Raw genomic sequence first — 23628 nt, forward strand, 5'->3', positions numbered from 1 at the left:
TGACTCTAAATACTGCAATTTTTGCCACTCAGAAGAAGAAACAATAGAACACCTATTATGGGAATGTGATTATACACAATTATTTCTAGAAGAATTTGTACTTTTCCTTGAAGATAAGACTGGTCTAGTCATCAATATTACTAAAAGATCATTTATTTTAGGTTACATTGAGAATTATACTGATATTCAAAATACTATTATCCTTTGGCTGAAATATTATGTTTACACATCAAGATGTACTAAGAAACCTTTGAATTTATGTGCTGCAATATCACAAATGAAGTTTTATTATGAAACACACAAATTTATATCTTATAGAAATAGTGAAAAAGAAAAATTTGATGCCCAGTGGAACAGATGGAACCAACTTTTCTACTAAACTCTCTCTTTACTCCTCTCTCCTCTCTCTCTCTCCTCTCTTTCTCTTGCTTTCCTTTATTCTTCCTTCTACCTCTTTCTATTAAAAACACACATCATTTATTAATTCAATGTGTGATATTGTAAAAAGAGATGTGAATAAAAAAAAAAAAAAAAAAAAAAAATGTTTACAGACCTGACTGAAAGATGGACATTTAAAACCAATATTTGTTCTTGTCTGATCTCTGACTACTGGAAATGACCAGAAGAATACCATTTTACTCTAAATCAAAAATAATCTAAATCGTAATGATTTTTTATTGTGTCTTGTTATACATGAGTAGTTTATTGGTACAGATTTTTTTAATTAATCACAAAGATCCCTCTGATAGCAAAGTTACATGTAAACTTCCTTATTCCCAGTTTATACAGTGGTTCCCTCTGGAAACTCAGACCTTGTGGATCCCCCTAATCCCACTCACTGAGCTGTTGTCATTGCACTCTTTGCTTCCTCTGCCAAAGACTGCAGTTTTTTCAAGCTCTCCATGTTGCCAAAATCTCCATATTCATTTACCTGAAAGATTTATTTTACCTGAAATGATTTCCAATTCATAAACTGAGAATTACGTACAGTTTTTTTTCTCCCTTTAATGCAATACCTGAGCACTATAGTTGTCTATGTCCACAATAAACTGCTGTCGTATTTTATCGTCATCGGTCATGCCTTGGTTTCCGCTGCTTTTATCACTCCCTCGGTTCTTCTTCAGCCTCTTCAAGCTGTCCTCCACTTTTTTAACAGACATCATTTTTTTAGGATATATTAGTTATTTTCATATGCTTCCCATTTTAACTTTTTCTTATTTTCACATAATAAAGTGGTCATGTACAAAATGCAAAAACAAAAAGTTTTGATCGTTTATTAAGAGAGAAAAAATACTTTTTATGGATTTTTGGCTTCTGCACTTTGATAGGAAGCGTTTAAAAGCTAATAAAGTTCTCGTTTATTTGAAAAATCATATCTATTTGATATATTTTGAAAGTTTAGTCCCTCATTAATAATCTAACTTACATTTGAAAATTTCTCCAAGTCTCCGATTGTGTAAAAATTATAACTAAATTCATTGTTCTATTATAATTTTGAGAGGCAGAAAAGAAATTATTTTCATACGCCACCATTCCGCCAAAAATATAGTCCCTGCTAGTTTTCAAACACAGTATACCATTTCTATTTAAAGTTGTACAATTGTGATGAGGAAAGAAAAATATGGTCTTTTAAATTCCTTACACCTCAATATGTAAGACATATAAGCAAATATGCTTTGAATGTTTCATCTAGTCAGAAACCAGAGAAGAATCCTACCTTAAGGTGAAATCTTGAAGTATCTTATACAATGTAAATTAAAAACTGTTTTCAGTTTACATAAGTCTGTAAGAGGGGAAAAACATGTTCAATTTTACACAATTATTAAGTTTTAATCAGTCCTGATTACAAAGCTTTAAGATAATAAAAAAATCTTTTAAATGTTTGAAAATCACTGTATGTCATATATGCGTTAATAAAAACTGCCAGTGACTTACGAGTCAGTTAGACTGTCCAATACTTCCTGGAACATCTGAAGTTTGAGTTTCTTGTCTAAAATTTCTGAATGTTCCTCAGTAAACATCTTAATGGGTTTCAGGAGGTTTATCACATAGCCTGACTGTTTACTTGGTACCTAACAATAAAATGGAACTAACCTATAGGTTGCCTGGTATTAAAATCTACATTCTGATCCACAATAAAATGCACTTAAACTGGTACCTCCTTATTGGTTCTTCGGTACAGTCGTGGAATGTCATTGACCTGCTTCAGGTGTGCAGAACACTGTGTAGTGATTTCCTCCACAAGATGGGCTTGGAATTTAGGTAGTTTAGCTTTAATTTCTTCACTACATTCTGTCAAACATTCTGTCAGAGAAAAAAAAATAAGGTGTAAGATATTAAAGAAAAAATTTATGTGGTACTTGTACTAATTCTCTGTAGTTCAATCTTTCAATTAATGAAAGTTATCTCCCTTCTTCTGCTACCTCTGTGAATTTTATGGTTGCAGAGATAGGAGTTGATCCTTACGTCAAAGGTTCAAATCCCACCACAAGTTGTGACTGTATAAACTGAGTCCTGTGTCCCAGTATGTGCTGGCACAAAAAAGATCATCCCTGCCCCTATAAAGTGCAGAGTACAGGTCTAAATTTCAGCCCTCCACCAGCAAGCAGGGGCGTCTTCGTATGAGTAAAAAATTCTCAAGAGGGACGTAAAATGTGTAAAAACAAGGCTACAAGTATTAAGTATCAAGTCAAAAAAAGGAAAAGTAGAATCTTTATTGTTTTTTAACTCTGTAATGTACAGTATGTTCACAGAGGTAGCAGTTACATGTAAATATGAGCTTTTATAAATCCTTGAAGGAAATTGCATGTGTAATACATGCAAGTAGGTTTCAGGTGAATTTTTTTAACATTCTGCCTTTTCACTATATTATACATAGTACTCATTTTTAAAGAAATCAAAATTAAATTAAGATACCAATAACATTCAGTTGAAACTGTTTATAGTCTTTTTATGAATACCTTTGAATTCTTCTAGGTTTGTGCATCCCACTGCTGTAAGTTTTGGTTTTATTGTGCTGTCAAACATGTGGAATATCTGGAAAACAAAATATGCAATATTTTTTCATTGTTTGTGTAGAAAAATGTATGAAAGGAGATACAGTAATATTATTTTCATCTTTACTTATTATGTACAATTAAAGAAATTAAATATTTAGAACAATAATTGCCAGGAAAATTCATATTAACACAAATTTAGTGCCCCCATAAAGGAAAGGAAGATGATTTTTAGAATTGTATTCCATTAATTATACACCTACATGAGATGAGAGTTTGAGTGCATCAGACAAGAGACTCAGTAGTTGTCCGTTGGTAACTGGAGGATTAGGTGGAGTTGTGTCCCCTTCTATTGGAGTGCTAGATTTATCACCACTCCCGTTCTGTTTGTCTGCTGGTCTGTCAGTTGGTGCAGACAACTTAGATTTACTGGTATCACTCTGGTCTTTTTCAGTGGATTTCCTGTGTTCAATCTGAAATTTTTTTTTTTTTATTTTTAGCCCAACATATTTATTTTTATTTCTTGGTTCAAAGGAAAGAGTGGAAAAGAACTTTGAATTTGTTTGTTCCACTTTACACTTGGATGTTTTATACCAAAAAATCCAAAAATGGGTGAAAGACCATTGTTCCGCCGTCTCAGAAAAAAGAGTGAAATGTTCAAAATTAATTTAACTGATGATTGACTGACAACAGATAACATTAAAAAGTGAAAATGGCAATCAACAAGTCATTTGACTTGTCACCTTAGAGTACAAACCAGTATGCTAATACATGTAGTAACAAAACTTGTCTGCCATCCTCTTAGCATCATTGTAAAAGTACATTTCTTAATTGTATGTTAGCTATGAAAAAAAAATTACAGCACATATAATTCCAGTGTATAAATACTATATGCATGAATTCAAATTAAAATTTAGTGGTAGATCTTCCATACATGACCAATTAATTATTAGAAGATCTTACTTCAGTTTGGTAGCTCTCGTCCAGCCAGTGGGAATATCTACTGAGGAGCTGGAGATTAAGCTTCCAGAATCTGTTACAGAGGAGATCTAGATACACCTCGTCTGACCAGCAGCGGTGAAGAGAGGTCCACAGAACGGCTGTAGAATGGAGCAGGAAGTCAGAGGATCCTACAATTATATTAACAGAAAATACATGTAAAGGACATATTCTAAAGTGTACATTGTATTTCCCTTTAACATCTCTTCCAGAGAAAACACTTGAGTTCAATGTCATGATATACACTATGACTATTATATTTTAGATCATAGACAACAACCAAGTACATATTAATGTTATTTTCTTCCAATGAAGGTTATAATATCATAGCTCTGACTTCACTTGTAACAGACTGTAAAGAGAAATTGAATTCCCCAAATTCAGAAAATGTATGTATGCCTATCTATTAAAGAAATGGTAATCTAGTAGGGAATGATACAGTTACAACTGTGAATTTTCCAAAAACAATCCATACATATCTATACCTGAGGCTTTGTTAAATGGAATTTCCAAGGCTGACTCAAATTCCCCAGCAACATCTTGAAACCTGAAAAGGATGCAAAATCAAGATAAATTCTGTTTATATTAACATTTTACAGTACTAATAGTAAATGTACAATGGAAAGTTTTAGACTTAAACTCTGTCTTTGAAAAAATACTGATTGAAGTTCAGTCAGTGTTCAAAAAGTAGATATAAACAGTTAAGACCTAGTATATGCATTTTTCATGTCAACATCCTGACACCCTTCATGCCTTCAAAACTTTAGTATTTGTGTCCATCAAATCACTGGAAAACGTGCATAATAAGGGCACATGTTAGAGGATTGGTGGTATATACATGCACCTAGGCAGATCATTTACCGTAAATGAGTTCCAAAGGCACAATGGTTGCTGGCAAGTACTTTCAGAACCAATACATTGTTATTTCCTGGACGGTATATTTTAATCAGATTATCCCTTCATTATATGAAAAATTAACCCACCAAATTTTTACATTTCTTGTATAAGATAGAAAATCTGACATTGTTCCAGGTTACTTCAGTTCCATGTAGTTCACAACCCTAACAACAGAAGGCTATATTGCTGACTGCAATGCCTAGTAAATATCACAGTACAAACCTTATCTGATAGTAAACTGGTAAACTCCACTTGGTCATAAAAGCATGGTAACTGCTATGGTCCCGCAAACGTTTGACACTTGCCTGTGTCCCACACTGCTTTTCAAAATCATCCAAGAATTGCATGCTAGTTTTGAACCTCTGAAAGGAGAAAATTGTAGAACTGTAAAATCTTATTAATAACAAAACAATTCAAATGATTTTTTTTTAATTCAAAATCTAGATGAAAAGTGTGGTTTTAAGATTTTGCAGCTGAGTACAAACATTTTACAGTTCTGGTTTAAATTTTCTCAATTCTGCTTTCCAAAGAGTAAATCTCCTTCCTTTTCTTACTGACATTGAGATAAAAAAATATCAAATTTCTTGTGAAGTATAAGCTTACTTTATGGAAAACATCAGGATTCCCTGGAGCAAAAATGGAGTGTGTCCTGGCTTCGATGTTGGTCACAATCTCTGGCCATACAGCATTAACCAGAAAATCAAATCCCCGGACAACCTCAGAGGACCTGCTTAACAAAACAACTGAATTTTACTTATACATGGAATTTGAAATACTTCAAAGGGTTCAATTTTCTGTAACTCTGTCTTCATATCTGCATTTTTCAGTATCAAATAGATCAATTTCTCAGAAAAACAAAATCAGATTTAAATGAAGCAACATAAGGACCAAAGTAATGTTACTTGAGAACAAGATGGAACAAAATGATTTAAGAATAAAATTGTTCTCCAAAAGCTAACAGAGCCACACATACAGGCAACACTGAAAAAAAAATTATAAAACTTTTCTATGAAATAAAATAGGGAACAAGGACAAAGGTCAAGTTTACACCATGAAAGACTGTATAGAATTTTTGTAATTTTATTAAGATAACACTAATGTCCAGGAATTCCTCCTTACCCTGAGCTCCCAGACAGAGTCACCTCCTTCAGCAGACGACAGTGCTTCGGCATGAACTCCAACACTCTACCATACATTCCTTCCAAACCATTAGCTTTCAGACACTTCTCACTTATAACCTAGTTTTTCAAAAATATTTTCATTACTTAAAATGTTTTCAAAATGCTTGAATCTTCATCATTTCTAAATTTATGCTGTTTTACCAAAGTAACTTTACCTTGGTAAACAATTCACATGGAATGCAGACTTAATTCCTAACAGTGACTTTTTCAATGATATAAATCTTATTTGATAGCAGTAAACTTTTAATTATCTGAACCTAAACATGTAATACATGTAGTATCATAATTGGAATTTAAAAAGAATCAGGCAATTAAACATAAATATCAACAAATAACAAACAAGACCCTGCAAAATCAAAATATTACTCTGCTGTACAATACCTCTTCCATGTAAGGTTTTACAATGTTCTGTCTGAAAAGATTCTCGGCATCCTTGATTTTGTCGATTAGTGCGTATGTCCTTAGACACTGGTGTAGAACCTGAAGATTCCCCTTCTGGAGCCCCTCGACAAGCTGCCCCTCCAAGCTGTACTGGAGTGTTGTCGTGATGTTAGCTATCCTCTATTGATTAAAGAGATAAACTTTAGAACTATGTACCATAAAACTACAGTGAACAATATATCGGTCAATACAGATACTTCTTTGAATGTTCTTTCAACATTCTGACATTCTGATGATAGTCAATCTACTTGAAGGTAGCAAGTCCTCTTCCTAACTGCATTTGAAGCATGAATACTAATATCTAAAGATAAAACAACACTCCTAAATTCAAAGATTTTAAAAAAAATGAACTTTTCTAACTGATCTATGTATTGAAATAAGGTATCCACATGTATCAAAAACCTAGAATATTGAGCAAACAGGTAAGTAGAGTTGCTGATCAAAGAAATACACTGTTCGTAATTAGAGTTAAGTAGATAATTTTACCGGTTTGATCTCTTCTACCAGAGGGAGTCCTTTGCTCTTAGTGACGTAGAACTGAAGCTTGTTGAATTCATTGGCAACTCTCTCTATCAACTGTCCATTCAACTGTCTACAAAGTTAACACATGATGAAGACACAGTTTTTACTTAAGATGCACTTTTAAAATCTGAGTAAACAAAACAAAAGAACAAATTTTTTTAAAAACACAATGGTAGAATTTAAATCTTTGACCACTTTGTGATATAACAGAAAATTTGTGATGTGACCCACACACACAGAAAAAAGTATACAACAGTAATCCAAATGTGTAAGATTTTTTAAATATTCACATACCATTCCATGACAAATGTTATTTTAATCCAAAGTGTCACTCACTATTTCCAAAATATTTAAACAAGAGTTTACAAGCAAGGAAAGCTTATAAGATAGGTACCTCAAACAAGTTTGACAATAATCATAACTGTATTTGATCTTTATCTACACTACTGTTACCCTGTTAGGATCATATAAAAGACTTAGAAAATATTGAGGTTATTCATATTTACCCTGAGGTAGAACTGCTGTCCCTGGAGTGAATTCCCAGTAATTTCTCTATTTTCTCCACAGAGTGAATGATATTCATCAGCCTCTGTAGTGATGCCTGGAATAACACAAAATACAAGTCATCACAGTTATAGAACTGATTTACATGTATTAATAAATGTATATGATTCTTTTGTTCCACTATTTTCCTCTTACAGACTCTTAAAATCTCTCACATTTTCAAAGGCTCCTACCTTTTTTTGTCTGATTTGTTCCCTCTTCTTTAATTTCTCTTCCACTGCCTGGATTGCATCCTCCATTGCTGTTTTCACAGTCTGTATGTATAAAAAAAAATATTTTAAAAAATCACAAAGTATTGTTTATAAGAGAGTCATATATTAGGTATAGATTTGTTCACATTGCTATCAACCATAACTTGAGCTTAACACACATGATTTGCAGCAGTGTTTATGAAAAAAATGTACTCAAAGACATAATTAATGATCAGGGACATTGAATCTGAAACAGTGTGGATGTCACTGAAAATTTCTGTTGTAAAAAACCCTCTGCAGGGATATAGTCACACACCATGATCTCTCCCTTCAGGTGATCTAGGGGTGTTGTCAGATTGCTAATTGCTTTATCCATTCCAACCTTTGAAAAAATTATTAGAAGAAATGAATATTCTGATTCAGTTGCTAGATATTAATAGGAAATATTTATCTACCAATTTTTTTTTAAATTAAACATTTCTTAGATATAACATAGCTAAGATTTTCTTTTAATGCAAAAAAAAAACTTCTCTGCAAAAAGGAATCCTAGTACACAACATTCTACATTTTATAAAAATCCATTCTTCTTTTTCTAGTCATTCATAAAAAAACAATGTATCCAGTTTAATATATAACAGTGTAAAATCCAAACCAACAGACCAGATTTGTAGACAGGTTGACAAAGTCTGCATAGTCTTTGTTAATGAGCTCTATCATTGCACTCCTTAGTATCTTCAAATAAGTGTTTAGGTCATCTCTGAGGTTCTCTAGTGGAACCCTTCTACGGCACTCAATCACAAACTGGTCTACATCAAAATTCTCCTGGATTTAAAGAAGGATTAATTATTATATATGAAAATATTTGGGATGTCAACGAATAGTCGACTATTCCACTATCAGTTGAATGGACCGACGATCGAATAATGAAACGACATTCAAATATTTAATAAATGCAAAAAAGGTGTTAAAGAATTCTCCACTCAAAATTGTAAAGCGTCATTCCTCAAACCGTTATAGTATCCGTCCTCACACGAATAAGAGCTTAAACACAGTCACGGTATATAAATAAGTTTCCATATTGTACACAACTTTACAGTAATTACATACCGCGATAATTACTAGTATTTCTCAATTACTGACTTTTTCTGTTATTGAAGTATATTATGCAGTGCTTTACTGGACTTTGAAAATTATTAATTGAACTTGTACCAATTATAAATTTATTTATTACCTCTAAGAATGTTTAAATTATGCTTTAGGAACACAGCATAGCTGTGAAGTTTTGAAACTTTGATAATTATTAAAACAATAGTCTCCTACCCTTTTCCAATTTATTCAAAATAAGCTTTAAAATCACTGTGCTGACAATTCTCTAAGCATATCAGAACGAAAGTATGTATAAAGACCAATTTATGAATGATTTTCGAAAATTCATACATTTGGAGAATCAATTGCTGGTGCAAATTTATTCCATTTCTACATTTTATCCCTATCAAAATATATCGGTGTGTAACAAACAGTATATGGATTTGATGTTACTTTTTACATAAATTTACGAAAAGGATTTTTTTATTCATAAATACGCTATTGATGAATTTTTTTCAATAAATGCTCGGAATAGTAGACTATCGTTCGAATAATGCAATCGAATGCTCGACTAAGGAAAATAAATATTTTGACATCCCTAAAAAATATGTACTACATATAAACAAGCATTGAAATCTGAATCTCTAAAAATAATGCTAAAATGTTATTTCTTTAAAATCTAAATACAGAGCTTAACTTAAGGAACTATTGATTATTGAATTCACATAATATAAAATGAAATAATCTAATCAATGCTCTAATCTCAGCGAGATTCATAGAGACTAAAATTTTGGTCTGGCTTCCACTATGAATCTCAAAGAAATCCCATACAACGTGATTAGGGATTTTTTGCAATGATCTCGACCACTTGTTTCAATCAATACGGGCTGAAATGAATTAACTGCCTGCTTCAACTTTTTCCCTTGGACATCCTTTTAAGTTTCTATCACTGTAAAACATTCATTTCCACCTTTAAAAGGTTTAAATCCAGCAAAATATAAAGTTGTTTATTTTTCATCGCTGTTTGCTATTCAGTTAAACCTCCAATGCTAAAGAGTTCTGCAAAAGTCTGTTTCGAATAATTTGTACTAGAGTTTATTCCAATAGGAAATAGTAGTAGAACAAATTATTCGAAGCAGACTATTGCGGAACTTCTAGGGAAAATGAACAACTTATATTTTGAAATAATTTAAACCATTTAAAGGTTGTAAGGAATGTTTTAATGTGATTGGACTTAAAACAATAAAAGGATATCGTAAAAATGGAAAGAGGCCAGCTACAATGCCCGTATTGATTGAAACGAGCGGTTGAAGTCGGGGCAAAAAAAAAACAAGTCACGTTGTGTACAAACTGAAAGTCATTTTGCCAACAAAATTTCAATCCAAACGAACCTCGCTGATATTACAAGGTTTCATGATGTATCCTAAAATCTCAACTCTGCATGATCACTCTACACCCATTATATCTTTTTTCATATCATTTTTCAAAGGTCTCACCGATATCAATCTGGAAACTGAAGCTTATTTGTATATAGAATTGACAAAACATTTGTTTTCTCACAATTTAGCTTTAAGTGCTTGATTATGATAATAATTTTCTTGCCATATATGACTGCACTAGTGTCAAGTCAAGTCAAGTAAATTTTATTTATAGTCGGCACATATATACAGTACAACAGAAATAACTATGCAAAGACTTTTGCAACTTTCCTCGAGTAAGACGTCCTGTGACATTGGTTACAAGTCTTTTGCTACTTTCGGTTCCTCCCTTGTGTATTTATTGAACATTATAGTTGTAATGTTCAAGAGTTGATAAGCCTTATGATAAGCAGGTCCAGCACAATCTCTTGATTAAGCTATATAGCTTGATTAAGCTATATAACTTGATTTAGCTATATAGCTTTATTAAGCTATTCAGAACAGCTTGATTTAGCTATTTTATTAGACTTTTTTCTCAAATGTGATATTTTTTCAACATGTGCAAAAAGTTGCACTTTGGTGCAGTGGAAATATTAAACTTTGAACTCTTCTGAATGCAATGCATGTAAAAATCACTCACCAAATTGCTTCTCCTTGAGAGACTTTGTACTCTAAGTTTTAAAAGTTTTGGGGCTATTGATGAGTGACTACACAGTTATTTCTTGAATGAAATTTAAAAGGTTAATTATGGCCAAACAGGATAATTGATTGGTATTTTTCAGGGTTTGTTTGCCCTATTACCTGTTCGCAAACCTCCGTTCGCGCAGAGTCCGTTCGCCCAAATATTTTTCGCCCAATATTTTGTACTATATGTGAACCCAATACTTATATAAAGTCATATGAATTAGAAAATAACATATATCATTTTTTCTATTTATTTCCTTTACGAACTTGGGATATTTTTTCTCAAAATCTGATACGAGGAACAATGTTTATTTAGTCTTAATTAACTTTTGATTTGATTCTGATTTTTTTTAATGACTTCGTATTTGTACTACAGTTAATTAGATGATTAATATGATGAATATCAATGTTAATTAGGGGGAAACATCCGTGTTATTTTTACAAATTGCGCTATGTTTTGAAAACAGTTAAAGGACTGAGATGTTAATAGGTCCATTTTACAACTGAACAGTGGATGTTGAAGGTTTCACCTTTGAAGAATCTCCCTTTGATCTAACAAAAAAATATCCAAACAGGTCTGTTAGGTCTTTGATAGGTCATGCATTTAGTGTGACCATTTGTGACAATATGCATTGCATAACGTCTGACGGTCTGTTTTATTTCGAATGTACCAAAAATTTGGAAAGAAATTTGTTAGATTTTATTCTTCATTAAATTTGGGCGAACGGACCCTGTGCGAACAAGTTTAAGGGTGAGCGGACTCTGGGCGAACGGGAAATTGGGCGAACAGAAAATCGGGCGAACAATTTTTAGGGTGAACGAACATGGAACCATTGGTAACAGTTCAGCACCATGAGAAGCAATCATAGTTACCCATGCCTCACTTAAAAGTATTCAACAGCAGCAATGTTAGAACTTTCTATGATTTGGGTTGTATTTTTGATTGTCCATATTTCACATATGAATAGTCAAATACTTGCACTTTTTGTTTACTTTTTACAAAAAACGTTTTTGTGAAAAACTGCATATAAATAGCTTTATCAAGCTATTTTGAATAGCTTGATAAAGCTATATAGCTATTTAAAGCTATATAGCTTAATCAAGAGATTGTGCTGGACCTGATAAGGTGCCTCTGGCTCTGTCCGTCTGTCACTCTGTGTGTAAACACTTACAGTCTATATGCTCTAAATACCTACTTGCATAAACACATCTTTATCAAAACACAGGGATGCTGGTCCGCTCGGAAGAGGTAGTCCTTTATTGGGATCACCTGTCATCTTATTACATTGGTAATATAACTTTTCATTCAATTTTCGGAAACGGGAAAGAAAAAAATTCTGAAATGTTGGCACACACACTAAACTGTCCTTCTAGGAAAAAAGAGTTATAATTTTTGCATCCCAAGCCCGACTTTATTTGAATGAAAACAATGGAAATTCCTAGACCAGGAAGATAAACAAAAAAATCACTTTTTTGACATCATTTTTTGCGACTGTCAACAAAAAAATTGTTTTTAATTTACAAAAACAAACGCTAACCATTACTTGCTGTGTTCATTGACACCTGTCATCTTGCATAGTGCAAATGAGGGATGGAGAGAGGTGAGGACAATTTGTATAGTTACAGTTTCATGAGTTTACAATTTGAATTGCGCAGCATTTTATTTATAATCAAGCATTCAGTTTTTTGTTGTTTTTTTGTTTGTGTGTTTTTTTAATATTGAAACACTGTTTAGAATTCATTGATGTAGTCATAAGTAAGTATGAGGAAAGCTATGATTATAAAAAAAAGGAATATTGTTTATTTACTTAAAGTTGAGATTTTAGTGTTCAAAAGAACCAGAATAAAGTAGGTTATCTTTGAATGGGTAGGCCATTTCACTCCTCAAAAATTACAAAATCAGTTACCCAATGATGTAGTTAATATCAATTGGAACTTCAGCTGAGCCTTTCTCTCAAGTCGAGATGATTGGTAATAGATAATAATTGTTCCATTTCTAATCATGCTCATTGTACAATTAAGCTATATGTGCTAAATGTATAGTTTGTGGTTATTTATTTCATGCACCTGCAACATATTTTGCCTAGATGGAATGATAAAATACCCCCAAATGAATTCAAAAAATAAATTGCCCAGAATGAGTTTAATTAAGATATGATGTTTGGAAAATATGCATTTAATAACGCCATTTTTTAACAAAATGTATATATATGTACTCTCAGCAGTGATGATTTAAATGTGTTATGATCATTTCTCACTATTATTTTCAGTGGTTTTATTATCAAGAGATGAAGCAGTGAAGAACCAGGTTGACAATATAAAGAAGAAGTTTGAGGAAAAATACCACACTTGTAGAGCATTTAGAGTAGAATGTCTCACAGGTAATAGTTTTATATACAATGTATATAATAAACCTAATATAATATAATATGCGAGTTTCGAGATTGTAACTCTCCTGTGATAGAGGCGCAAAAAGTATCCATTTCAGCATGGAGGTGGGACAGGTTGTTTCTGTATACAAACGTGCATAAATAAATGAACGAGTTATAATAAGGAAAAGAATCAATGTGTCATTTAGATTGCCGACGTGTAATGATCAGATGCATTTGTACCGTATTTATTAGTGGTCCATATCTGTTCCCTTGTCTGAAAAGTCTCACATCCACTGATATTTTCTTTTGTGTTACGGTTTCTTTGCTTTAAAAAATTACGCCTTTACATTAATTTGGTATATATCTTGACTCTTGTAAAGTACAGGTTTTTACAATTACTTTGTTATGATAAACCAGTATATCAAAAAATGATGCAATGTATTTTTTCCGATATATTTATAACTGTCCAAAACCTCTCTGATAGTTTTTTTTTTTTTTTTTTTTGAAAATTCAAAAGATTCCTCAACAAAAGAGTGCACCAAGGGAGATAACTCCTTCATACCAACAATAGTTCAGTTTAAGGTAAAGTTAAAAGGGTTGTACTTTTTGTTAATAGAATTTTCACTTAATGATTTTTAATGATATTTAGAAAACTATGAAATGTTCAATGTAAAAGATCCTAACAACCCTTTAAATTTTTACTATTTAGGCCCCTGGACACTATTATACCACTAATTAAGTGAACAAATAAATAAACTACTTTTAGATACACACTTCACACCTTGACGGAAATCCAGAAGGCTGTTGAACAAAATCAAGAGGTAAGAAAATTTCAGGGTTTTCTCTCTTTTTAATTCAAACTTAAAAACGAATATTCGAATCATAATTTAATTTATTTAAATATTTTCTTACATCTGGCATTTATTGATATTTACCTGAATTGAAAATTCAGCTGATCTAATTAGATCTGTCTTTGTGATTAAATTTTACATTTCAACAAGTTTCAAAGCATCCCTATATAGGTTGAATCTAAAAATATTTTTAAAAACAAACAATCATGACTGCAATAATTATTTTATATTGTAATTTTTGTAGATTATTTTAAATCTGGAAGGGTTGTGTTTATTAAGTATGAAATCAAAGAGAAGGAAATCCAAGATTTCTTAGATGACATCACGGAGGACCAGCCATTTACTCTACACGATCTAACCACAGACAATGTATCCCACATTGCCACACAGATATGGGAACTTCCTCTGGTGAAGCGCAAACCTACAGAATCAGATGGTACATTAAAATTATTGTTCTTTATGTTATCAACAAAGCATTTTTTTTTCTGCTTGATAAACAAGTCCTTATTTATAATTTCTGGAAGTTTTTGCCATGTAAGCTGTGTATACTTCTCAACAACATATGTTAATCCATTTCCTATAAAGTAAAGCAATGTGTGATAGACAGAGATCCATGTTTTAAACCAATAAAGATCTGATTCTATTTTTTCTTGATTTTTTCCCTCAGAAATTAATGGAGGCGTGTCCTCCCAGGCAGGAACATCACTAGAAATATCCGCCAACAAACTCAGCAGTGACGAATGGAATTCGGTAGATAAAGACTCCATTTACAGAGACAACTTTACCAGACAAACAAGTGGGTATATATAATGTTGTTAAGATAATGAGAAAAAGGTTTAGTTTTAGGGTCTGTAAAGCACTTCATTGATTGGAACTGAATTTTTTGTGTGATAATACAAGACAAGGATTACATGTAACTATACAAATCAATTGACTTTTTGGGCTTATTTCTATCATTTTCAAAACTGTTTCCACAGGTACATCCTGTGATCCCCAGGAATCCCACAATTCCTTTAGAGACAGTATTAAATCCCAGGATTCTGAGGACTCTGGGACATCCCTGTCCAGCAGTGGGAAGGATGGGACAGTCAGAATGGCTGAGGATTTCCCTACAACAGGTACAACCCAAACAGCAGAGCTATCTGTAGAATTTTTTTAAAAAGGAGAATATGACCTAAAATTAAAGTACATTTGTAAAATTTCTTCAACTTTATACTACATACATTTCCTGAGTCCTTTAAATTCATACATTTTCCTGATAATTTTGGAGTCATTAATAAATTTTTGACTTCTGCACAGTGTATTTTTACAGGGCTTTAACTTTGTTTTGGCTAGCCTGCTTGTGCTAATTTTATCTAAAAATTCCAATAGTTTTCAAGCCCAAATAAATAAAGTTTAAATGTCAAAGTGCATGCAATTCCAAAAAAAAAAAATCATTATGAGGTAGCATCTTGGTTTATTTAACAGAAAATGCTAATTTAATGGTGGAAAAATTAAGCACCAAATTACGGGTAGTTTTACCAACTGAAGATGGAAAAGCCATTCCAAGAAACAGAGATTGTCTACAAAAAGATAGATCTCCCTCTTCTCTCCCTGAGGTATTGGCTACAGATGACCACAAAAGAAGAGGACAGAGCATTGGTCTCCAGATACCTGGCACACAGTGCTTAGCAATATCAGACAACAACCAAAAGTTCCATTCAGTGCCTTGTGTGACACACCCGAGGGTAAAGCAAAGCAGTGTAGAGATTACCCTGCCTGTGGAAAATAACAGTGTAGAGAGAAAACACGTCCCTTGCAGCCTAAATGATAATGATGATTTGCAAGTTGGCCATAGCCCCCTTCAGAATGTTTTGATGGTGAGAGAGAGTCCTAGGCAGGAGGACTCATTGAATCAGCTTCAATCTACACCAAGTCCACAGGCCCCAGGTCAGCTTCCAATATCTAGCCCCAGTGTTGCCTTAACTGAAAGCTCCCACACATTGTCTTATTCCAATCTACCAGTCCCAATGCAAGAGTCTTGCAATTTGGGAGAGAGAGAGGCTAGTAATGACAGAGCAATGTATTTTGAATCCTGCCAAAGGGTAACTGAACAAGATTCTCAGTTGAGTTATGCTACTTCCTACCAGCAGGCATACTGCTCAATTCGCTGTCAGAAATGTAACCAAACAAAAGATAATGTTAGGCTATTCAGCATTGTTCCTCATCAAACTGGCCTGGCATCACCTACATCAGTCCCACTTTGTTTCAGTATTCCAAGTTCTTCTGGTCCAGAGGCAATGACATTTTCCTACTCTTTGTGTCATGAATGTAGTCAAGATTTGCCTTTCATTCCCATCAGGCAGAACTCTTTTTCCAGTACATATGGAACCCTTGACAGTTCCAACTTGTTCCCTCCTGCTCTACAGCATTCATTACCTGACTCTAAAATGGCACAGCAAGTACATCCAATTCATACATCAAACCTTGAAAAGGGCTCAGAGCCACATCTGCAAAGAGATGCCATATCGAGACATCAGAGTTCCCCTTCGAGGTTGAACTACTTCCATCAACAACCTACTAATAACTTTGGTCAACCAGAGTTTAGACGCGAAATTTTGGATTTGGATCAGAGAATGAGAGATTTCCCAGTCCCAACATTCCAGAGAAATATACCTGTAAACTCAACTGGAACTCAACAATCAAACACAGGTAAAACAATATTAGAAACACTATGTGCAAAAGAAAATTTTCTGTTTTATCAGTGTGCTATACATAATGTGCAATATTTCTATAAACAGACAACACAAAGGTTAACACAATCAACAATTGTCCACCATTATCAGGAATTCCAAGCTTTCAGAACACCCCACGTAAAAGTTTCCCAAGCCATCCCGTAAACCACAGACCTTTCCAGAGGCAAGGCCAGAACTCCTGCTCCTGTCCCACTCTACAGAATCCAGTAAGTAAGGGGTGCCACTGTCAGTGTCAAATTAAATAAGTATGTGAAATCACATTTTTCATGGAACCAATTTTCAAGTTTTGGGAAAAAACAAAAGATGCTTATACTTTGAAACAGGGATTGTTTGTGTCTATTCAATTTTTCCTTATGCTAACTCTGGGTATTTGGGTCATGGTCACACATTTCAAAGGTTTTGGCCAGCTTTGAAGAAGAAACACATTAAAAATTATAATAGAAACATAATGAAATCAAATAACTTTGGAAGATCATATTTGGCCTGATGGTGTTTTGACCCTGAACCAAGGTCATTAAGACAAGTCAAGGTCACATGTTCAAGACCTGTCATTTCTGAAGATTGGTGAAATGTAGAATTCTAAAACACACAACATTTTATTGGAGGAATTAGAATCACGAGAATTAATAAGTATACCAATTGTTTTCATTTAATATAGTCCGATATTGAAGTTTGGATCAAAATTTTATACCAAATATGTATAATCATTCTTTGATATGAAGTCCTTAGTAGCTAGAAGTTGTGATAGTAATAGTTTATTCACCATGGTATATGTAGATCTATTAAAGGTACTTGGACACAGATTTGAAGTTATTATTTTTTCTATAATATTACGACTTATATATTTTAATAGCATTTCACACAAAAATTAATTAAAAATCTTATTTCGTTTAAAAGATATTGAAATTTCAAATTTTTCGGCGGGTTTGATTGACATATCCTTGCACTCTCACAAATTTAATTTTATTCTTAATCTTTAGGAAAAGTGGCAATCTCGTTTTGTATAAATGAAAAATATTAATAATATAATCCAGAAAATTCAGAGTAGACACGTTCGAAAGCAAAACAAACACACAATATATTGTCAGTCCGTGCAGTTGTGATAAGCAGATTGTGACGATTGAACGCACCCGGTGAATTCTAAATATAAACAATAACAGAACTCGAGCCCTGTTTACAAAAACTGTGTACATAACACGAGTGTGCTCGATTTGCTAAACTCTGTACACATCTCTTAGTTCGGAATGACGATACTTGTGAAGGTGTTTTGCTTTCTAACTCTGAATAAAATTATTTTTCTTGATAAAAGTTTTAATATTTAAATGATTTCTCATTAAAACACTCAAAATTGCCACTTTTCCTAAGGATTAAGAATAAAGTTAAAATTTGTGAAAGTGCAAGGATGTGTCAATCAAACCCGCCAAAAAATTTAAAGTTTTAATAACTTTTAAATGAAATAAAATTTTTAATTAATTTTTGTGTGAAATGCTATTAAAATATATAATTCGTGATATTATACAGAAAAAATGAGAAAATATTAACTTCAAATCTGTGTCCAAGTACCTTTAAGTACTGTAGATTGGCAAATAATCATGATGGTTTTAATTTCACTATGTTCGCGATTCGTCATTTTTCCGCGAAATTAAACCCACCGTGAATGCTGTCATTGGTTTTAAAAATGATTAAATGCGTATATGAAATTAAAATGAAGTTCTTGCAGCGTGAAATTAAAACCATCGCGATTGGTACTTTTCAAGAAATCGTGAAATTTTGCCACCGTGGAATTAAAACGATTTACAGTATGTGCCTATAGCAGTGATATGATGTTGATTTTTATCATTGCAGCTTTCCATTGGTGGAGCTTCATCAGGAATGCCAGCAAAACCATACAACAAACCAGATGGCAATGATTGTGGTTGGTTTCTTGTCCCCTTTAATTACATTAGTAGAGTATTTTTAAATTAACCAGATTATTATTCACCCTACTATTCTCTTAAATGGCCTGTTGTGATTGTTGATGACATTTGACAATTACTGTGGAATCATCAATATTTGTGGGGGACAAATGCTTATGGATTTCCTAGATTTATTGTTTATACTTTAATCCACAAATTAATATTCCTGTGAACAATTATTTTATTCATTGAATCAGCTGTATATATGAGTTACCCACAAAATTACATGTGACATGACCCGGCGAGTTTTCCTTTGAAGTCAACCGTACTGTAACTGCGATACAGAACACTTTTTGTGGGCGTTTCTTATGCAAATGAACAGAAACTGTACTGTATCTGCAAAATATCAATGATACAGTACGGGTTTTTTTTGAGCGATGACGGAAAGCTGTAACTGTAGACAGACGTAACAATCATTCAACTCGCATGATAGCACTGTTTAGTATTTACTTAAAATTTGAAGTGAATTCAGAAAAAAAAATTTACAACGTGAATGTAAAGTTATGAGTGTCGGATTAAAAAAAATTGGAATGGAGGGAGATGGGCAGTTCACAAATGATTACTTTTACACGTACCCCCCCCCCCAAAAAAAAATGGAAAATCGTTTTTCGTGGGGGTAGATAAATAATCAACCCAGACACCATGTGCGTGATATCGTTACTTGTGATAAATTAAAAAGCGTATGTATACAAGGTTAGCAAAAATAATCCACGAAAGCCAAAAAGAAAAAGCACGAAATACCGACGCGCACCTGTGAGTGCTGGTCCGATCCCCCTTTGGTTACTCTACATTTTAGTAAAACATGAAGGTAAGCCCCCCTTTCCTTTCATCTGTTTATTTCAATTTTGTATATGATTATGACGACCGATGGATGACATTGTCGAACAAGAATAGCACTCCCCCTTTTTTCCATTTATCTGGTTGAGCTATCGCTCTCAGAATACTATCTCCACGAAGCATTTTTCATTCAAAAATATTCCCACATGATTCTTATATATCAATTTTTTTTGCTTAAATAAAAAAAAATTATATCAGCAAGAGCTGAATAGAGTAAAAAAAAAAACCTATGCACGTAATCAAATCTAAATTAATTTTTTCCATGGAAAACAAATTATATCATGCATTAAATTTTATAATTCTAAATATTTTAAAATAATACATACCTGCACGTCCACCTCGCTCGGCATTTCAGTTGCGATTGAATAATTAAAATGGGATACTCTATCAACTTTCCCCAAAATCATCTGATTGGTTGATAGATAAGTACCCAAATAAGCATGTAAATTATTGAGGTCATAAGAAAGGTCATGTCACAAGTCATTTAGAATACTCGTTTCCTACTGTATCAGAGATACAGGGCGGGGCCCGGCTCGAGCTATCAAGCCCCGCCCTATATCTCTGATATAGTAGGAAACTCGTACTCTAAATAATACATAAAAAAATTGTTTGCCCATGAACATTGACCTCCACAAATTAAAATGATTCCACAGTTTTGCAACATGCATACAATAGGTCATCGAGGACAATAGGTCTAGTTTTAAATTCCTACATATGAGAACTAAGGAAAGGTACTGCCTGCTTTATTTTTAGCTGCTGGAGCTTCTGATGCATGTGGTAATTATGATCACCTTCCTTTGATGGACCTGAGTCACATTGTCATAGAGTACATACAGTCACAACTCGACTTTGCTGGAAGCAGCTTGAACTGGGAGAGACTAGCTCATCTTCATGGCTGGAACTTTGGAATGATTTACACCATCAAGCAAAAATGGCAGAAGAGAGTGATTGAAAGTCCATTCTTGGAGCTGATTCAAAATTCAAAGAATTTTCAGAATTACACCCTTGGCCAGCTGAAATTGGATTTAGAAAAAATTCCTAGGAAAGATATTTTGGAAAAACTGCGAGACTTTGAAGAAAAGGAAGAACTTGTTGTATAAATAAAATACACAGTTTTGTGATCAGTCATTTTTGAAATTTTAGAGTACAGTTTATGTTGAGAAACCTTTGTTTTCCTTGACATACTTTTCATCAAGGAATTGAAGAGATCTTGTTATGGATTTATTTTATTTCTTTTCATATTTGTGAAGTTATTTCATTTCATTCAAGAAATGAAGTCAAACTGTTTTTTTTCAATTTTTTTGAAATTTTGATTACATTACATCTAGAAAATGGCATGATATTTCAGGCTTCACATATAATTGCATTCAAAACTTCATTAATATGTTGATAGCTCAATTTTCTGATTATTTTGTGTCCAAATGTAAAACATTATTTGTGTACAATGCTACATTCCTTGTGTATGAATCAGATTTTTAACCATATAAATTAAGTTTATTTTTATGCTGATCCCAGGGTATACTAGTATTGCTTTTGTCCTGTCTGTCTGTCTGTTGTCAACTTTAACCTAGCTAGCCCATAACTATTGAGTGAGTGGGGCTATGGCTTTCATTTTTCACAGGTGTATTCCTTGTGACAAGACCTTTCTTTGGATACCACCAAATTTGACCTCTTGACCTTGAAGTTTGACCTACTTTTACAAAAAAAAATACCACACTTTAACCTTGGTCGTAACTTTTGAACAATTGGAGCTTTGGCTTTCATACTTCACTAGTGTATATATTGTGACAAGACCTTTCATCTGGTATAAATATTTTTGGACATTGACCTCAGAGTTTAACCAAATTTTTAAAAACTTTAACCTTGGTCATAACTTTCTGGGACTTTCATTTTTCACAGGTGTATTTCTTGTAACAAGACCTTTCTTTGGGTATCTACACTTTTTGACCTTGACCTTTGGAGTTTGCGTGCATTTTAGAGAATATGACCCTCACCATGGCCTACCATACAGGGGCATCTGTGTTTTAAAACACATCTTGTTTATTTACTTGGTAAACTTGGCATTTTTACCATGGACTGATTTCAAAATGTTTTTATATATGTTATGTAAATAATTAGATATATAATAAGAACTTTTGCAAACCAAGTTTTAGATACATGTCTCTAGGAATACTTAAATTCTTCCCATATATTTATAACATATCTTTGAAGACTTTTTTTAAATACAAAAATTGGGATAAAGATTGCTTATCAAACCCTGAATTAAGGTCATTCCACAAGGTCAAGATCACAGGTTTAGAATTCTCTTGTGGGCATTATAAGATTATAAATGCAGGTTATTATACAGTTCATATAAGACAAAAAGATTGTTCTTGACCAGATGAAATGTAAAATCTTGTCTATGGCATAATTGACCTTTAACTACGGGTTTTGCAGCATCCTTGCAATGTCAGGAGTCCTGAGTCAACTTGTTGCTGTGGGGACCCCTTGCAAATTTCATTCAATATTTTAGGGTTTGCTTCTCTCAATGAGCAGCACCAATCAAATTGCATCTTTTTTGGATAGTTAGATGTAATGAATAGTTAGTTAATGTAAACAGAAAATTTCAGTTGACACCTGAAATGCACATTACAAGTTGTTTATCATAGAATGATGTAATGTGATTGGTTGAGAGATAAGAAAAATAAATCAAGATTTGTCATTTTCTTGGAAGGCATCACTATCAACAGCCCATGACCTATTGACTGGACATGGCCAAGGGTCCAGCTGCAACTTGTTGACGTAGGACCCAGGCATTGCAAGAATGGTTTTTGCAGAAATTCTTACTTGATCTACAGATTGATTATCTTAAGAATTTGCATCAGCATTCTAAAGTACATGTAAGGTCATTAGAGCAAGGTCAAAATTAAAAGTACAGGTCATGCCAATTCTTGTACGTGTAATTTTCTTGCTTTTGTAATAGAACTGTTGTAGTTTATACTTTTTACTTTAATTTCCTTTGTATAATGTTCAAAGGAATTCAAGAGAAAAAATTTACCTGGTAAACAGTATTCTTAATTCTAAATTAAAATCACTTAGCAAAGCAATATACAATCCATGTGTAATATTTGTTCATGCATTCACTACAAGAGAGAAAAAAATCTATTTTTTATATATATTGGTGTTGATGAGTTTATAATGCAATTTATTTTTTACAAGTTTTAGATTATGAACATTTTTTTTTATGAGATTGAAAACATCTGGCAACATTCAGATATGTACATTTCAAATTTAATAAAATCATAAATAATAAAAGTACAGTTTTCTATGTTATGATTTAAAACCCATAGTTTGTGTCATCTAAATGTATACAGATGCACGGTCAGGGGAAGATAACTTAAACTTAAAGTCATTGAAGAAAAAAATGTTCAGGAAACTTTGTCATTAGGTCAAAAATGTTGATATTCAAAGAAAGGTCTTGTCACAATTAATACGTATGAAAATGAAATATATATGATAAACAGTTTAACTTACTAGGTATCTTGAGGACTGGTATCTCAAATATCATGGATGTGTTAAAGTATATTAGACATCACAACCACTTATTCTTGAAGTATTTACCAGTAATTCTTGATATCTCCAATATTCTCTGCCCTATCAAGTTCAAAATACCAGTAATGGGGTTTGACTGTAGCATCAAACATGATTTTTCTTTTAATCTCAGTTTTACCATTGATCCACCATTTTATAAAAAAGAGATATAGAGATTTCAATTTGACTTTTTATTCAATTGAAATTCTTTGTAGGAATCGTCAGTCTTTTATAAATTTATGTTTTAATTTATATTTAATAAGTTGTTTGAAATCTCTGCAATATGACCTGCTACCGTATATCACATGAGCCTCATACAAGACTGTAGT

At 32.8% G+C, this 23628-nt stretch overlaps 2 protein-coding genes across 2 annotated transcripts; one reads left to right on the forward strand and one right to left on the reverse strand.

Moving 5' to 3' along the window:
* Window positions 1-657: 657 nt before the first annotated feature.
* Window positions 658-12306, reverse strand: LOC134283112 (conserved oligomeric Golgi complex subunit 2-like). Its single transcript, XM_062765553.1, is given in 18 exon segments — window positions 658-931; window positions 1017-1162; window positions 1895-2072; window positions 2159-2304; window positions 2961-3036; window positions 3260-3469; window positions 3960-4126; window positions 4481-4542; window positions 5115-5254; window positions 5496-5619; window positions 6012-6130; window positions 6455-6634; window positions 7001-7106; window positions 7543-7637; window positions 7774-7854; window positions 8108-8173; window positions 8452-8613; window positions 12176-12306. Coding segments are annotated over 18 exon segments (2235 nt in total). The 5' UTR covers window positions 12257-12306; the 3' UTR covers window positions 658-835.
* A 91-nt stretch (window positions 12307-12397) lies between these two features.
* On the forward strand, window positions 12398-23023 carry LOC134283143 (uncharacterized). Its single transcript, XM_062765602.1, has 9 exons — window positions 12398-12580; window positions 13250-13360; window positions 14447-14638; window positions 14870-14998; window positions 15180-15320; window positions 15670-16893; window positions 16983-17143; window positions 18783-18852; window positions 20483-23023. Exons 1-9 carry the CDS (start codon window positions 12571-12573, stop codon window positions 20827-20829), a joined length of 2385 nt encoding a protein of 794 aa, XP_062621586.1. The 5' UTR covers window positions 12398-12570; the 3' UTR covers window positions 20830-23023.
* The last annotated feature ends 605 nt before the right edge of the window (window positions 23024-23628 follow it).

The sequence above is a fragment of the Saccostrea cucullata genome, unplaced genomic scaffold (assembly GCF_032062105.1).
Source record: "Saccostrea cucullata isolate Sc308-1 unplaced genomic scaffold, CSIRO_AGI_Scuc_v1 ctg326, whole genome shotgun sequence".
In the NCBI taxonomy this organism is placed as follows: Eukaryota; Metazoa; Mollusca; class Bivalvia; order Ostreida; family Ostreidae; genus Saccostrea; species Saccostrea cuccullata.

Coding starts and splice junctions, on each gene's coding strand:
- LOC134283143 (XM_062765602.1), top strand. Junction 14,639..14,869: donor CAAACCTACAGAATCAGATG/GTACATTAAAAT, acceptor TTTTTCCCTCAG/AAATTAATGGAGGCGTGTCC. Junction 14,999..15,179: donor CAACTTTACCAGACAAACAA/GTGGGTATATAT, acceptor CTGTTTCCACAG/GTACATCCTGTGATCCCCAG.